Raw genomic sequence first — 18,504 nt, 5'->3', positions numbered from 1 at the left:
AAAAAATAATGAAAAGAAATCTGATAAAAATGCAGTGTCTTCAGATTCCATCAAATTCAGTCATCCCTTCTGATCATTTTGATCCCTTTGTATCATACCCTTCCACATAAGAAATTAGCAGTCACTGAAACAAATCAACTTTATTTTTTCCTGGACAACAAAACATTCACAGGTTTGTCAACAAAGACCTCAAGCGGTTCCACTTCTTATGATGCATTACTACTGATTAGGCTCATCTTAAGATTGCTGGGGAAAATTTCACTAATAAGAGTTCTACTGAATACTGAACAATTTAGCAATGCTGCATCTTTTTCATCTTTGTCTATATACAGTATACTAAAAGAAAGTATTGTTGACACTAAAGGAAAAATTGTAAGAGTCAGCAGCAAATGTACTGTCTTGAAGACAAAAGCTACTTTCAACTTCTTTAAATTGCCTTTTGCACATTGTTCTATTTCTTTCTCCTCTTCCGGAAAAGCAGCAGCAAATTTCCATACTGACCAATACTAAGAAGAAGGTCCCACTCCAGTACTCCTAAAGAACTCTTCCTACGTTATGAAAGTTAGTTCTATATACTTCAATTGCAGATAAAAGTTTCCCAAAGCTTATTTTACATAAATAAAAGCCAAAAACTGTAAACAGGCTACCTCCTATCTTGCAAGCTGTCATGTAAGTGACTTTTTGAAACACATGAAAATATGGCTCCTTCCCACCAAGCAGCAGCTAAAGTGGCGATGATTAAAACGTAAGACTCCTCAAAAGTGATCATATTCTGAATTTCTACTATCACTTCCATAGCAAGATAAAGCTTCTGAAAAACCAGCCACAACAACTAAGCCTTAAAAGCTTGCTGTTTTGTGCAGGGCTTAATTAACATTCAATGCTTAGAAGTTGGAAAATGAAAAACAGTCTTTTGACTTCAGGGGATAAGAACTAGCCTTCCCTTTAACTTCTGTGCTATAGCTGAATGATTTTCATTTACACTTTCCTAAAATACAAAATATGTGGTCAAACACTGATCATGTTTTTAAGTGTACTGCTTCTCAATACACAATAACAGAAAAACAACAACAACAAGCTAACAGCCCAGAAATGAGGAAGAATCATCTTTTCCTTTTCTCAATTTATAGATGCCTGATGCCCAGGATGTATTTAATGATAACTTATCTTACTGTGCTGGGAGGCAAATGGTAACACATACAGGACTGACAGAGAGGGAGGGCAGGCTGGAGCGTCGATGCTTGCGTGGAGAGGCAGAGTGCATGGGCAGGACACTTTCCAAGGCTTTAGAAAGCTTTTCTGCAAAGGTTTCTTCAGGGACAGTCCGAAGGTAGAAAGGAGAGAGAGGTGCAGACAGCGCTGGTGGTGGGGTGCAAGGAGCACTGAGAGGGATGCAGGACATAGAGGGAAGAGCAGGAAGGTGGGGAACACAAACTGACATGCTACGACCACGTTGAGGCTAAAGGAGGAAAACAAAAGTTAAAAATTGAACACCTCAAAAAAATTAAAAACAAAACCAGCAAAAATTGTAATGGTAGAAAAGAAATGCAGACACACAATGATAGGCCCAATACTGACTACTATGTGTGCAAGAAGATATGAGAATGCCAGATGAATGTTGACATACACCAAGAACAGGATATGTGCACCTCTGAGGATTTAAGTTGTTTTTGGTTACTGAACAGTAAGTGAAGTTTCCTAGTGCCCTTATAAGAAGCATGTGGAAGGCAGAACAGATAAGAAAGAATATTTTCTTTGGGACCACCATAGTATGTGGATTCACTACATTTAATAATGTGACAAATAAAAACCTTACGTTATTGATGGCCTTTCATTCATTCTTAGTTTAATGGTGCCCGTGTGCTTACACCTATCGCCTCACCAGTCTTCCTGCTTTGGCAACTCCCTGAATCAAGTGAACTAAAGAGTTTTCAGCAGGTTCTTTATTAACTGAAATATTACATTAATTTTAGCATTACACAGTCTACAAAAGAGTTGTAGAAAAAGCCGTTTGAATACATGGAAGATTTAGTCATATTAGTCTTAGAGAAGCATTTTTCAGACACTGGGCCAATAAAAGTATCAAGGATACTGTAATCTTGCCTCAAGACAGAAAGCCACAGGTCAAAATTCAACCCAACTGACAGAATCAGAATTAGCTTTCTGTCTGGTTCGGGGTATTTTTGTTTGTTTGTTTGCAGAATGATTGGGGAAAATACGTTTTAGAGGGGCAGCTTTTAACTGAACCATTTCCTTCTATAAAAATATATGCCCCTCTTTTGGATGTAATTTCTAAAGATAATAGAAATCAAATACATAACTGAGAAAAAAACAAAGTCAAGATATCGAGTAGAGATCTAATTTAAAGCATTTCTAATATGAGGAATCTTGCTAGACTGCTCAGTATTTTGAAGGAAAGACATCAGGAACCTCAAAGGGTTAAACAATTTACCCTCATTCTTCACTTGGTCTGACTCAGGACTGGTTATACATGTTGTTCCTGACAGGATTATCAAGCTTGTTCAGAAACAGCTCCAGTGACAGACTCTACAATATGCAACTGTCCTTTCCGATTAGAAAAAAATCATTTTCTAAACAAGAATTCCTTGCTGCAATTTAAGCTTTTTGTTTTTGTTATACCTGACAACAATGTTGTGATCTGATTAGCCTCTACATATTTTATGGTGGCCTTTACATCTTTCTCTGTCCTCAAGCTCATCTTCCACAGACTCAGCTCCTTCAGTCTTTCCACATAAACCATGTTTTCTGTATTCTTGGTGTTTTTTGTCACTTGCCTCTGAATTCTCTCCCCATTCACTCCCAATTTCCTTCATCAGACAGGGTGTCAAGAATAGACTTAACAATGGCCAACAAGAGCAGAACTACTTCAGGGAACATGATGTTTGTCTTTTTCACAACAGCATGATGTTTTTGACCATGTCCAGCTTGTGGTCCAGTATAATCCCTGACCCTTTCTTTTAGTGGTGGAATTGCTGCCTAGTGAGTTGTTGCTCATCCTGTACTTGTGTAGCTGATTTTTCCTGCTTAGGCATGAAACTTGCTCTCATCCTGATTGAAATGCATTCTACTTCTTTTAAAGGTCATTTCTCCAGTTGTCATTTTCATTTTGACTTGTCATCCTGTCTTCCCAACAAACTCTTAGTAGTTCTTGTAGTGTTCTATTCCATTCTGTTAACCTTCTGGTACCGCTGTTGTCATCAGAGCATAAGCACATCTTAGGATTTAACTGAACAGCTTGACTACACATTTGTAGTGTGCTTGTTTTCCCAACCTCTCTCAAAAGGTTATGGTCTTTCAACCTGGAAGCTAGCCATCCCAAGGAAGTAAACCGTTTCTAGTCCAAGACATACTCACACATCAAAATATGGCTTAACCAGCACAGGAACTTATTTTGAGGGCTTGCAAACTCATTTGCCCAAGGACCAGCAGTACCACAAAACTACAGGTTATGACTGAAACCAGCATGTTTTCCAAAAAGTTAGGAACGCCGATTTTGTAATCAAGTCCACAAGCACAGGCAGCAAAAAAGTGAGGACTCTTAAGTCCTGACTGTCACATTATCTCCCTGAATGGCGTTAGCCCTCTATAAGGTATCTCTGCCTTAGGTTTAGATTTTTGTTTAGAAAAACAAAAACAAAACAACAAGGGAACCACTGAAGACAATATAAGAATAGCAGAAGTTCTACTCCAGTGCTGGAATAGACTTCTGAATGTTCTTGTACTCTGATTTAAAACATACCAAGGGAAGAACATACCAAAATAAAAGGGCCACACAAATGAACATAGTAGGAGAAGTATTTGTGCCCAGTGCAGACTTTCCAGGGACAAGGAATACGCATGGCAACTGATGAGCAAATCAACACAAGCTAGAAATAATATTGGGAACAAGGATGTGGGGTCCTCTCAGTCTGGAGTACTCACATGCAGCATTCTATAACAGTTAAAAAGAACTTACCTGCAGAATCTGTAAATCAAAGCCTCACAGAACATATGTAGCAATTTCATACTTAAAAACAGCAGCTTAAATTATTCTAATCCTTTCTTCAAATCAAAGCAGTAGCTAAATATTTGGTAACTTCACATATATACAAAACACCTTCCCAAGTGAGATGAAATGCTCATTTTCATGAGATAGCCTTGTACTGAGGATGTTACATCCATAACAAATCCTAACCTGACATTCTGCTTAAGTGTACTCAAGATTTAATAAAAACTTTATTTTAAAGAAAAATATTTCCTTGTATTATATTGAACTACTTTCAGTCACCTGGCAGAAATAGGAATTTTAATGCTCTCATGCAGAATTTGTATTGCATGCAAAGCACACATGAAAGAAAGCCTAGCAGACTTTCTTCTCACCTTCAGAGAAAGAAAACAAACAACAAGAAAAACCCTCACAACTAAATAATTCCATGCATTTGCAATACTTTCAGGTTCTGGCTTACCACTGCAGGTGGCTGATATCCTCCATGCTGCTGTGACTGCACTTGGCCAACTGAAGCTGCATACCCCTGGACTGCAGCTGTTGAGATTGGCTGGTCATGCTGGGAACCATATGACACAGTCTGTTGACTGCTCACACACGATTCAGTATATACAGATGACCCTTGGCCACTGTCAACTGCTCCATCAGCTACAGAAAATAAAGATAAAAATTTGCATTTCAAGAACTGCAGACTGGATTCATAATTCAAGTATTACTATCAAATATTAGATTGCATTTGTGTCACATCATAACAACCTTAGAAGCATTTTACCTCTTCTGATATTTACAGTGGTACAAAACCCGTGAGTTTTCTTCTCCAATACACTAAGCGACTGCCTACCAGTAAGCCTTCCCCTAGCTTCTGAAAATCAATCAGCCATTTCAAGAGTTCTTTGGAAATATACTTGCCAGTAAATTATCCTCCCTATTAAATGTTGAACTAGAAATAAAAACCTAAATTCTGCGTTGTCATGAATGATGGTCCAGGTTTGCTTATTGTTTTGTTTGCCTTTCACTTTTATTTTATTTTTCATAGAAGTATAAAACAAGTCAATTGTCAATTGCTGGCGGACGCAACTAAATAAGCATAACAGAACTTAAAATTTCTACTTCTACTACCTTAGAACAGATAATAATTTGCTTGCTAAATTCTGGTATGGAACTTCTCATTTAATATCATTATTCAGATACTGATTCTTACATTGGGATGGCAGAAGAGGAAGAGTTAGGAGTGTTAACTTATCTACTCATGTTTAGTATGTAGAACAGGCAATGTGTTTTGTTTTTTTTCAGAAACAGAACCACGATCTGAACTACCTGCATCATTCTTGCTTTAGAAATATTAACAAGGATTCAGATTCCAGACTCCCTAAGGGCAGGTGAAATAGTGTAAGTGCAAGAGTTCCTTAAGAAATCAACTGACACACTTACAAAGAATAGATATACTGGGTTGCTGGAACTGCAGTTGTTGGTGTTGATCAGCTTCTGGTTCTTCAGGCTCCACTTGAGTAGAAACAGATGCTGAAGTAGTGGGGACAGGAGTAGTACCACTGACAGATACAGGATGCTTTGACCCTGCATGGGAAGTACTTGAGGGTTGCTGTTGCTCCAGCTGCAGCTGCTTCTGACTACCTTCTTCCTGAAGCTTCTTCTCCTGTTCTTCTCGCACCAACTGACGCTGCTCTCGCTTTCGCTTAATCAAAGATACCCTGTCCTTGATAGCTTTCGCCATTGTCTTGTGATCCCCTTCACAGACATAGCCAGATTCCACCTGAAGGAGGATATATTCACAGAATTCAGACTGTCATAGACAGCCACTACTGTAGTGCTACAATACAAGCTATCACTGTCTCGCACTAAGTACTCATTCACAGACTTCTGAAGCAGTTTTATTTCTAGACAGAAACAGTAAATGCAGAGGCTGATAGATGACATCTGACTGTCAAAGAATGCCATTACCTTCAATGTTTTGCAAGACTGTCACCACTTACCATTTCCTGTGCTACATCCTCTGGAACATCTCTCTCCAAGTCAAAGGAAAACTCTATTGCCTCATTATCTTTATATTTGCCCTTAAGTTTTTTGATGTCTTCAATTCGCAGCCAGAGTTTAATGGCAATTTTTTCTCCATCATCTTCCTCTGCTAGTTCTACCCGTACTCCAGTCTCTTCTTGGAAGAAAGCATGATTCAAAAGGTCCTTAATAGCATATCTAGCAGATTGAGAAACAATGTAGAGAGCACAGACACTGTTAGGTTTTCATCAACTATCTTTGATATCTGACAACTCCCAAATTTATTGTCTACATTTCATGTTTCCTTCCATTAAACACTCGACACATCATCATGCAAATTTCTATCTGAAAGTATGATGAAGGAATAAAACGCAACAGCTCTAAAGATTCAGGAAAAAAGAAAAAGTCACACACTGATCAGCAGTGCCCATTGTCTACAGTTATGAGCCTTTGAAGGAACAGTTTGGTTTTACTGAAGATTAAGATCCGACAAACAACTCAGTCCCCAGATCAGTTCAGCAGTCATGAAACATGTTATTTCAGTTACTTGAAGATATTGACAAAAGTCTCATCTAGTAAATTCAGCACTGGTTAAGCACCTTTCATATTTGTATTGTTTTCAACCATTTCACCTTGCTCTGTTTTGCACAGTTATCTTTGTTCAGAAAGTACAAAAACATTAGTAATATATTCCTATATTCAAAGAGTATTAACAGTAGTCCGAAAGCTAACTGGTTAAGATAAAAGGCAAGGAACAAGTGCCAAGCACTGAGAAAATTAGCTTAGAATTGGAAAAAAATACATAATTGCTTTAAACGTTTAAGAACTGAAGTTAAAAGTAAACAGCAACACCATTAGATTTAAAACTCCAAGAATTAATAGAAGGCAACTCTACACCAACAGAACAGGCTCAGGATAGAATAGTGATAAGAGCTAGAAAAAGACAGAATATTGAAGCATTCTTAAACCCAACAATAAGTAAGCAAATAAATAAAACCAGAAGAAAAACCAAAAACCATTAATAAACCATTAGAACAGCTACAGATTTTCTGCAATGGTCTAAGCTAATCTCTTCAAGCCAAAATAATCTTGCAAAAAATTTAAATGAAAACAATCATCAATAACTTATAAAATAAAAGAGCCCTCAAAATAACTAGCTATAAATGCCAATAGAATCAAAGGGACAGAAAAGGAAAAACAAAACAAAATAGAACAGGACTACAGAATGGGGAACCAACCATTTAATCTCATTAAGTGGTAACTTGGAAAGATCATCATAGGCTATTTTACTGCGTAGATCAAAATTTTAGTAAGAACAGTAGAATTTCTGAATAAACTTACATGGATGGTTACTACAGCACTTGCACTTTTCCTTACACTAATGCTGTGAAACATCCATTAAATACCAGAGAACAGAACCTGTTGAAGTAATATTCACTTTCTAACTTGCATCAGACCCTAGTAATTAACTGTACCCGGTATTAACAAGTTACAGATGCAGACAGAAGTAATATCTCTACGAGTACTGGAAAGAAAGCTTACCTTTCTCCTTTGTTTTGCCGAATACATCCCTCAATAATCTCCTTCACTTCAGGGATTGCTACTTTATCAAAGCTGGCGGGCTTGACACCCTGGAACATACAAATGACAAGAAAAATCTGGAAGGTCCACTTGACTTATGTTTTGATTGTGTAAAAATTCACTTACAAACCAACTGTTTTTATTCAACATGTGACTAGTGGGGCAGAATTCCCCACTAGTGGAGGCTGTAAGGAAATCTGTTCCCAATATTATTGTTCATCTGTTTGCTAGTGACTTTTTCAAACACGGATTTTTTTCTAGCATTTCTTGATCAGACTTCCATGACAGGAGGCTTCATCAGTTAGGTGCCAGGCTATGATAAGCATAAGCTTACCATTTCATTTTTTTCTACAGAAGGTACGACCATTAGAGGAGAAAATGTTTCCTATTTAACACTAACGCAAGAACCCACAAGACTGACTTTGTCTTCAAAGGATTCTGCTGTTTCCAGAATGTTCCTAGCATGCCATTAGATGAAGTAATTTTGGCAAAATGATTTTATGGGAAAAACAATAGCCCAGAATGAACTGACTGGATCATTATATAACATGAATAGTGTTTAAAAAAGAAGAATGGGAAGGGAAAAAAAGATTCCTTATATCTTAGCTCTTCTCAAATCTAATAATCTCAAACCACACTCTTGTATGATTGCTGTTGTGAGTGCAGGAAAGCGAGCTTCACAATACACACCTTTCCAAAAGCCCTTCAACAACGCATGATGATTCTTTCTTCAATACATGTTAAAGACATCGGGGACAGATAGAAACAAAATCTAAGTGCAAGCAACTACTCATTTCAGTCAAGTAAACAGACCACGAGCTATCACCAGTTGGGAATTCTGCAGAATGCTGCAGACACAGAAAGCCAAACTCCATCACTGAATCATGGCCAAGAGCTCTTTTTCAGAGGCAATTGTCCAAACCAACAAAACTTGGCACTCAGTTTTTACTTGATTCAGCCTTTAGCTTCAAATTCTGTATTTGTGGACGAAATTAAGCAAGGATGGAGCCACCTTGTTAAAATGCTGTTATGTGATGTGCCCAAGCTTTCAAGCCAAACAATCCTGGAATCAGTATAACTTGATGCACAGTAACAGATAGTACTAATATAGCAACATATAATACTAATTTTACCACATACACTGGACACATCTGACCCTGTGTAGCTGGTGAATAACAAGTAAAAAAAAAAAAAAAGAAAAGAAAAACACAGACTCAAGTACAGATAGAAATGAATAAATAATACAGACAGCATGATCTATGTTTTAACAGGGAAGTATTTCTCTCAGTGTACCATTAGATACCCCTTCTCACACAACTGGAACATGAAAATACGGCACTTCTCTCTACCGTCAGCATAAAGGAAGCCATGAAATGTAAAGGGTCAAGCCTCTCAACAAAAGCATTTGCAGCTGCAGACTTTAATTAATCTGAACACTGACTTAATGCAATAGCAATTTTTATCTACATTAAGATATTGTTTTTCTTGGCCAAACATGGCAGTGTATTGACTTCATGTGTTCACTACCTAATACATTCCCTACCATGCTCTCCCACGAGAGGGCAGTTTACTTCAAACAGATGCAAAAACAAGACTGGGGGAGCACAAGCATCCAGTCTTGCAGTGAACAACAGCACTATTTGTCATTGTGCAAGTGTTGTGACCACAGCTGAAATGTACTGATCACACTGAAAGAACAGAGAAGGACTTATAGAAAGACACAGATCTTTCCCTTAGTAAAAACCTCTCAATTTTCTACTTAGAAGCTCTAAAATTTGCCTCTATGACATCTCAGCAATTTGAGATTACAGAATTGAGGAGCGTACTGTGACAAGACTAAGCCCTGAAACACAGCCTCTAAGTGAACATTAATGTAACGCTAAAAACAATCAGTAAAAGTAAGACTTCTGGAGATCAATGCCTCAGCTGATAAGGCACCAGAGCAAGTTTGCCTGAGTACATTTAATACCTGGTATTACTATGTATTATATACTATTGCCATATATTATTATATAACCAGGTGATACCACAAATCTCCCACTTTCCAGCAGGATGTCAAAAAACAACACACTCAAAGAATTTTATAAAACTACTTTTAGCATTTACTACTTGCATTGGATGCCTATGTATTCGTCTACTCACATGGCAGATATACCCATCTTTTACTATGTGGCTGAGCTTAAAATAGTCCCAGGAATTCAGGTTCATATGTGTACAGAATAAAATGCTCAACTACATTCATATATATGCAGATAATCCGTGCAATAGTTATTTGCCTGCCTGTTGTATAGACTTGCATCTAAATTTAACAGAGAAATTGCCTAAAATTTAACATACCTAATACTCCTAAATAGCCCAAGTTCCAGCCATAGCAGCTGCCCACCTGCACATTCATTTATACTGTGGCAGCAGAAGGAAGGTGTCAGATCTATGGCACTATCTCATTTTAGAAAGCCTAAAAACTAAGATGAATATAAGAAAAAAAAAAAGTATTAACATAGGAAAACCAGGACACGAGCCTTCCCTTCTTGCTCTCTTCTTGCACGAAGCCTGAAGAAGAGTAGTAGCTAACTAAACGTTTTCAAATCAGTGATTCAGTCTGCTACCCTGTATCTCTCTGTCCTGAAAGATGTTAAAAAGCGTCCAAAATCTTTGGGTACTTCCATGAGGGCCACCTTATAGTACTCCATTTTGTGAATAAAAACAAAATGAAATAAAAAAGGTTAATAAAAAAGCTCTCCCCAGCCAAGTCTTCCTCCGCTGTAGCTTCCATAATTCTGAGGTTTCCCTCAGAAAAATCTCAGAGACACTCACACTGGGACCTAAAGCTAATACAGGATTGGGTGTTCAAGCAGCTGCCTTTCTCAGCTTCTTCCACAGTCAGTAAGAACTGCCTAACTGCCCCACAAACCCCTTATGCCAAAGCTCAGACTATGCTCAGCTGTGAAAATCGTTTTTTCCTTTCAAGTGCCAAGAGTGAAAGACCGCTTCACATAACAAGACAGAAGAAAGATAGTCTTAATGATAATCAATAAATCAGTGACCCCTTTCTACCCACAGATGTCCTTCCTTTGTAATCATGCCATCACAAAGAAACCAGAGGGGGACCCTGTAATTCAAATAACCTTGATGCGTCCTTAAAAGCTCATGGGCTGTGCAGCCAAGCATACTTTCATTAGATTCTGAACCCAAAGGCACTGTAGTCCTCACTGTTTCCCGGTTTTAACACTGCACACTTGCTGCAAGACAGTCTCATTCGCCCATCTCTCCCCATTTACCCCCCCCCAGTCCTCAAAATGCTTAGAGAAATCATAGGATTTTTTTTTAAATCTATTTCTCCCATTGTCCAATGGAAATTTAATCAGAGGTAAACACCCAAATACTATAAATTGTAAATTCCAAATTTGTTAAGGAAGTGAAAGGAAGGGCTCTTGCAGACTAAAGCTTGTAAATAGGTATAACAGGTACATTTTCTCAAGCTGTTATCTACAACATCATAAACTGACATGGCTGCTGAAAGCAGCACTCTCCTGTTTCTCCATCTTCCATTCCTATATGTATGTCATTTCCTCCCTAGGGCTGGCATAAGCATTTACACAGCTGAATAATGAACAAGATTGTGGTGTTCAGCAGACTTGAAACAAACTCAGCCAAAAAAAGCCTGCAGTGGTTTCCAGTGAGACCAAGATCCCCCGCCTGGTTTGCTGCACTGTTGCACTAGCTCCAACACTTGCACATGGAGGACTAGTGCTGCAGCTAATGTGAGCACAACCGTGTCTCTTGAAAACAGTGCCAACATAGTAGAACCCGCCAAACACATTTGGAGAAAGCATCCGAGCCTTTACAGTGTTGGTGTATATACAGGCAGCACAAAACGCAACTTATGCAAAACCGAACACTTCTTAATACTTAACTTAGTTTTCATCTTAAGTACAGGAGATTATTACAAACAAGACAAGTGAAATGTAAGATGTCTGTGATTTTATCAGGTTTTAAAAACAACTGAATTCAAAAATTGCAATACCCACGTTTGTACAGTTATATGATCCACTAAAAGCAAGTTCTGTACTCTTAGAAAATTATACATTTTCTAGCTTTTAAACAAGAGAGCTTCTCTTAACAACTTTAGCCTAGAAATATGCAGTAGTATTTTACATGAGTTAGCACACCAAGTAAATGGATAAGAAGTTTATCATTTCACTCTAATTCAAAATACACTGAAAATATTGCAAGAGAAGGTAGAATCGGTGCTTTTATACCAAGGAAATAGTGAAGTTTTTTATTTTTTTTAAATAGTTTGATGAAGACAACACAGATAGGCAATAACAGGAGCTAAGCGCTCTAGCTTCTCTGATTAGGATTTGAACGTGCATTAGGAAGTGGAAGGAAAAGTAAAATCAAGTTTAAAATCTAACATTCTATGCAAATACAAAGCAGCTCACATTCGTTAATAAATCTGATTCACTACCCCCAAATCCTTTACTGTTACTATGCAATTATTCTAGAGTCGATGTTCTCACCTACCTCTTTAGCGCAATCCTTGTGAGAGCAGCAGCAACAGTGGGAATTAACAATTACAAATACGGGACCGACCTCTCTTTTTGTAAAATCCATCAGGAAAAGAGAGACCTGCACACCAGAGTTAGTCTGGTGCTGTTTTCCGATGGGAATCCCTCAAGCTGTGGACTTAACGCACAGCAGAAGGAAAGCAGACATCAAAGTTAGAAGGGAGCATTGTTTTTTCTTTGACGCCTCCTGTACTCTTCCAAGTGCAGTTCATGAGGCTGCAGAGATTCAAGCTTAATATCTGCTTTTGTCACTCAAATTCTGAATAGAAAGAATGACTATAAGCAAGAGGTGAGCTTGTCATTTCCAGCCTGCCCAGTTGGTTGCAAGAAGGAGGAAGAGAAGGCAGCACAGGGAGCCTTTATTTCTTCTTGTCTCCGCCTCTCTGTTGAGTTGCTCTGCCTATTCTCCACCTGTTTTTTGCCATAGTTTAAGGCTGCAGGCAGGAACATCATCCAGTTCCTCCCCAGCTGTGGAATGGGTTGATCAGTAGGTTGTTCTCACCTAACATTGCTAGCACTGCTTTTGTACTGTGGAGACAGCTGCTGTTTCTCCTCTTCTTTCCATGGAGCTGACCAAGTATAATTACACCTATTAACTCTGATTTAATCCTACAAGAGCACAAACCTGCACAAGGATAACACAGAATAGACCATTTCCTCAGTCCAACTCTGCGACCATTGGTGGCATTATCAACTTTTTTGTTAGTGGGAATAGGTATTGAAGGTGATGTTCGATCTGCTGGATAAAGTTAGAAAGCTGCATCGTTGCTCCTTTTACATCACTTGCATGAATACAGTATGCACTGGTATTTCCTACCCATCCTTGCTATACCCCAAACCTAACATAAGTCATAAGTCTTTTTTTTTTTTTCCCCTTGATATCTGATTCTAAACAGCTATTGTGGAACTTGCTTACTAATAAAATGAGTTGCTCTGAGTTTTTTTGGAAGGACATATGGAGTAAAGGTGAGAAAGCTCATACAGAGCCTTCAAATGCAAAGCGAACAAACAAATCTTAATCTACTAATGAGGAAAATTTTAAATTGAATTTTATTACAGTTCATCAAGAACGCTTTTCAGTCCCTCAAAATAGCAGACTGAGTTCCTCAAGTACACCAAAATTATATCAATGTTGTTATACCCAGCAATGCCAACACTGTAAAGTAACACTTTTTGACCCCTCATTGGGCATTTTAAAAATCCCTTCCACTAGCAGTACAGAAACCTGAGAGGTGTCAAGGGACAAGAAGTCCTCAGAGATACTGGTATGCTGAATGGCCTTCCAACTGCTTAGCTAGAAATTTTATACCCCCACATCAACTCACTGTTGATCACCTCAGTTTTAACCACTTACTGGTATTTTCAATAAAGCAAGTTGGCATTTCACTTGCCATGGCTTATTTTGTGTTATCATTACAGTTCCACTCAAACCCAGCAGACACTGTGCAGCAATGTCCTTTCCAGGAATAGCACCTAACGTTAAGCACACCTGATTAAGGCTGCACTGCACTTTTCTGAGGTGTACTGCATAATATATAAAGAATATTGCAAGTGCTTCAACTTTTACTATGCACACAGTGTACATGCCTCAGTATAACCATGTTGGCTTGACTCTTTGCAGCAGTGCTTTAACTGCAGACCTCCGGAGGAATTCTACCGTAAATGATTAATCGTCTCAAATAAAATGTTCAAACTTTGCAGTCCAGAGGCTAATACAATCAGTAGCAAAGTCAAATCTCACAAACAAAGTAATTACAGTCTCCACATTTTCCTTCTGCTAAGTTGTTACTATGCTAGTTTGAGCCAGACCCAAGCTGCCACAAACCATTAATTCTATGAAACTAGATGGAGCATATGATTCCAGTGGAAAACAATCCAGGAATCCTACCTCCTTCCATGGTCTCTGAGAAGCCTCCAGGCAATAGCTTATACAGCATTTAAACTGGTTTACCCCATGTTCTTCTAAAGGTCACCACTTGCTATTAGTTACTCACCCAGCCTTTAAAACCTACAAATTTAACTATTTCACCCCCTTTTCCATGTCTTATGCTAATCCTGTTTTCTAGAAATACTCTTTCAGATTTAGTTCTTTCCTTACTTCACACAGAGTACACCTATATCCTAATTCTCATCCTAGCACAAATGAATACTTACATATCTATTAGGAAAAGGAAGATCCCACTCTGCATTTACTCAGGTAAAAGAGATATGGGTTGCCTACAGAAGCAATATTTTACTGTTCTTATTAAAAGAGAAGTTATAAAACTTGAGACAGCAGAAAAAAAATTAAACTGATACTGCACAGTTAACTGAAGTGAAAATTGAGCTTCTGATGATGGTATTTCCATAGTAATTAATTCTGGACAATTGATAATTCTGCCAAGAATGAAATCTGTAAATCCAACACGATAAGCTCTGCACAAGATCAATATCCTAGCAGAGCAAATAGCATTACTTCAATACAAGCAATAACACAAACAATAGGAGTAGACAATGGCTTTCAGCAGGCTAGAATTAGCTCACAAGGCACTATTTAGACCACTGTCTCAGGACAGTTGTGCTCTCTTATGAAGAAAAGCAATGACTGCACATTTTGAACCCAATACCTTTTGAACTTGACTAATCTACCACCACCCAGACCAAAATTCCTCTTTCAACTATTTAAGAAAGCTCTACATCACTGAAATAGCTCAACCAGTCTGTCTGCAGTCACTAGAAGCTAGAGATATGACATCCATCTCCTATTATACTGGTGTGCAAGTAATTTAAGTCTCGTGATTCTTAAATTTCTCTGAATCAGCTGTCTTCAACACTTGCTACTGATAAATGCGCACACCCAGATTTCACACTCAGTTATGAAGACAATGGAGGCAATGCAGTGTTTATACAGGCTCGATGGCTGCAACCTGACTGACCAGTTTGGACATTATTTTCTTCTTCACCATGCACTCTCAAATAATGAGAAACCTTGAACTGAGGTTGCTTAAGAGAAATGTCTAGTTATTAGCATGAGGGGATCCTTATTACAAAGGACAAAAGGTATTCCTCATTTGGTGGTTTATCACTTCTTGTTGTCATCTCTACATTCATCCACAATTAATCTCCAAAGCTGCCAGAGCCTCAGTGTTGAGTTTTTACTTAAAGCCAAGGAATTTAGCATTAAAACTTTACAACTCTATGCATGTGAAGCCTATCCCATTAACCAAGCGTACCCTAGAGAAATCACTGCCTGTGTTCTTTTCCAAAACCATCCTATTTGTGATAATAATGAAGTGTACCTTACACTTCCTTATAATCACCACCATGCTAACTGGTTTCCTGGCCTATATCACACAACGTGCTTCATGGATTTTTTCCAGATGTGCAAGTTCTCTGCTTATTAGTGCCTCCAGGTATGAAGGAACATCAACTTATTTCAAAAGTCAGAGGAATATGGAGCTGAACGCGTTTTCAATTTAAAAGCACATGAACTATTCATAGCAGCTCCTGTAATTGCAGCATTCCTCTCTAAGGAACAGAAGAAATTACGCAATCCTTAGAAGAGGCGACTTAGTAATCAAAAGACAGAATGCAATTCCTTACTGCATAGCTGTCATACAATATAGCTGCATGGTAAAATGGGCCTTATTAAGAAATACATACAATGATGATACAAGTGAAACATCAGTAAAGTCTGAGTAGACAAGAAGGCTAGGCACAGGTAGAATCACGGAATCATTAAGGTTGGAAGAGACCACTAAGATCATCTAGTCCAGCTGTCAGCCTATCACTGCCATGCCCACTAACCATGGCCTTCAGTACCACATCTAACCTCTTCTTGAAAGCCTTCAGGAACAGTAACTACATCACTTCCCTAATACTTTGAAGCAGGAGTACTGCCTTTGTCAACTGAAAAAGACCATGCAGTGGTGAGCATTTCAAGCTGGCTGAGCGGCCCGTTGTTTTGTTGGGATTTCAGCTCAGAAATGGCTTTCAGGAGAATGGAAACATGCCTAGACGCACATCTCAGTGCTATAAATATAGAAATACCACAGTGACACAATATTAAAAACAAAAACGTCTCTTCTATTTTCAGTATGGAAAATGTATTTTTGAAAAAAATCGTATCATATTTAGTTGCATTCTCTGCTTTAATTAGCTACCGATCTGACAGATAAACATCATCTAACACTCATTCTAAAATCTGAGTACAGCAGTAATAATTCTAAATCCACAGATTAAGTCTAGTGAACTTGGAACTGAATTAAAAAGAACAATCCAGCATTACGCCTTTTTCATGGGACAGAAAACCACATTTGCTACCAAAATGAACACTCAGAAAATACCTACTAAATGAACATAACCTGTGTTTTTGGCCAAGGATAATGTTGCAAACTGCAAAAATAGTGCACAATGCAACAAAAGTAACCATCTCTTTTATTTTCTGACTTACCAGAATAGAAGTTAAAGACTTCTATTCACGTACCAAAAGATACAGTTTCAGATGAGTGCCCTAAAAAATATTTCTGCTATGCACAGAAATCTGATAGTGGTAATAGGTGGTATGGTAGAAACATCTCTGAAAGATATTTACCTTAATAAGACAAAAGCTCAGTACTAGGAAGCTCAAAATACCTTCACTGGACAGAGAAACAACAGTCTTGTAACCCTTTAGAATAAAAACATAATGCACAATAAGCAACAGAGCTTCTCACACAAACGTTTAAGCTTGGTGTTTCTCTCATCAGAAACACTGTCCTGGAGGACTAAAAAAGTGACTGTCCCATGTGCACAGCACAGAGGTGAGATGAGACTGCACCTTCAATATTGTGTTCAGTTTTGGGCCCATTGCTACAAGGGTATGGAGTTGCTTGAGTGGGTGCATAGAACAATGAAGCTGTTGAAGGAGTTACAAGAAGAGACTAAGGGAACCGGGTTTGTTCAGTCTGGAGGTGGCTGAGGGGAGACCTCATTCCTCTATACAATTCCACCATTTCCTGATAGGAGTCTGTAAGCTAGGAAAACAGTGACCTACTCTCCTCAGGTGATAAGCGAGAAGACACAGGGAAGATTTAGACTGCACATTAGGCACAATTTCTGCACAGAATCACAAGGTTGGAAGGGACCTACAAGATCATCTAGTCCAACTGTCCTCCCGTTACAGTAGCTACAGCAAACCACTAAACCACATCTCAAGAGCTTCTCATCTAGACGCCTCTTGAACACTGTCAGGGATGGCGACTCCTCCACAAAAACTGTGGTCAGGCACTGGAACAGACTGTCCAGGAAAGAGTAGAATCCCCACCTCTGTAGATGTTTAAGAATCATGTGGACATGGTATTAAGGGACATGGTTTAGTGACAGGATGGTAGACAAGGCTGATGGTAGGACTGAATAATCTTGAAGATTTTTTTCCAACTTAGATGATTCAATGATTCTCTATTTTGGGGAATTAACTACTGTAAAACTTCATTCAGTTTCAGTAACTCACACTGTTCTAATATGGGAACAAACAAAAGCATTCAAGTAGGCATACATGCTTGCATGTCACAGCCTGTTCTGGAAGCAGCTTTCAGAAACTTGGAGATAACTATATATAGGGTTTCTCTATGAATTTGGTGGAGTTCTGGCTTATGAATCACATAATATCTCTAAATAATTTTTTTCTCTCTTTTTTTTTTCCTCCTATTTTTAAACTTACTCCCCCGTCAGCTTCCACAAGACAAAAACTTTCCTGAACTCATCACACTTCCATGCCAGTGCAACTATAGGAATACAGCTGATAGGACAAGAAATAGCAGCAAACCCATTTTTAACATCAGCACTTTCAACCAGTGGCACAATGTTGATAAATAACATGAAGGTACCAGACTCCCCACGGTAACACCTCTCTGTTCCTAACAGAAGAGGCACTTTCCCACCGCTTGTTATATTACATTTATCTCAGTTAATGTCAGAGCTACATAGATGCCCACAGAGGACAATGTTACATATAAGCAACACAATTTTACAAGAGTTGATCATTTGGAGTTACTGAATTTCTTTTTTCTTTAATATACATTGTTTACTGAGTATATCAGTGTTTTCAGAAAGCCAAATAAGCCTACATTTCCAAAGCCTGTAATACAACCAAATCTTAGAACTCCACATTAAAAAAATACATTTGATCTACACTTTCTGCACCTCAGCCCACAGCTTCTCCCCCATTTTAATTTCTTGTTGTTTTAAAATACTTGTAAAAGCGATCTCCTTTTAGAAAGAAATTCAGTTGAATGAGTCTTTTTTTCTCCCAACTTCAGATATCCTCCCTAGCGCTGTATACTGTATAGCATGCTACATCTCAGTATTTCAGCTGAT

At 38.3% G+C, this 18,504-nt stretch overlaps 1 protein-coding gene across 12 annotated transcripts in view; it reads right to left on the bottom strand.

The window, feature by feature from the left end:
• Positions 1-18,504, bottom strand: part of WNK1 (WNK lysine deficient protein kinase 1) — a 98,817-nt gene that overhangs the window by 37,272 nt on the left and 43,041 nt on the right. For 10 of the 12 annotated variants that reach the window (XM_072355097.1, XM_072355115.1, XM_072355107.1 and 7 more), the window contains exons 5-9: positions 7,562-7,650; positions 5,998-6,217; positions 5,438-5,777; positions 4,467-4,654; positions 1,202-1,459 (exon numbers count right to left, since the gene is read on the bottom strand). In XM_072355097.1, the coding sequence (XP_072211198.1) occupies positions 1,202-1,459; positions 4,467-4,654; positions 5,438-5,777; positions 5,998-6,217; positions 7,562-7,650 (1,095 nt within the window). The remainder of the gene's footprint in view (positions 1-1,201; positions 1,460-4,466; positions 4,655-5,437; positions 5,778-5,997; positions 6,218-7,561; positions 7,651-18,504) is intronic. The other 2 variants (XM_072355165.1, XM_072355184.1) reach the window with 1 other exon arrangement.

Source organism: Excalfactoria chinensis, chromosome 1, assembly GCF_039878825.1.
Source record: "Excalfactoria chinensis isolate bCotChi1 chromosome 1, bCotChi1.hap2, whole genome shotgun sequence".
NCBI lineage: Eukaryota > Metazoa > Chordata > Aves > Galliformes > Phasianidae > Excalfactoria > Excalfactoria chinensis.
The sequence above is the reverse complement of the archived record's forward strand: the minus strand, read 5'-3'. Positions and strand labels throughout refer to the sequence as shown.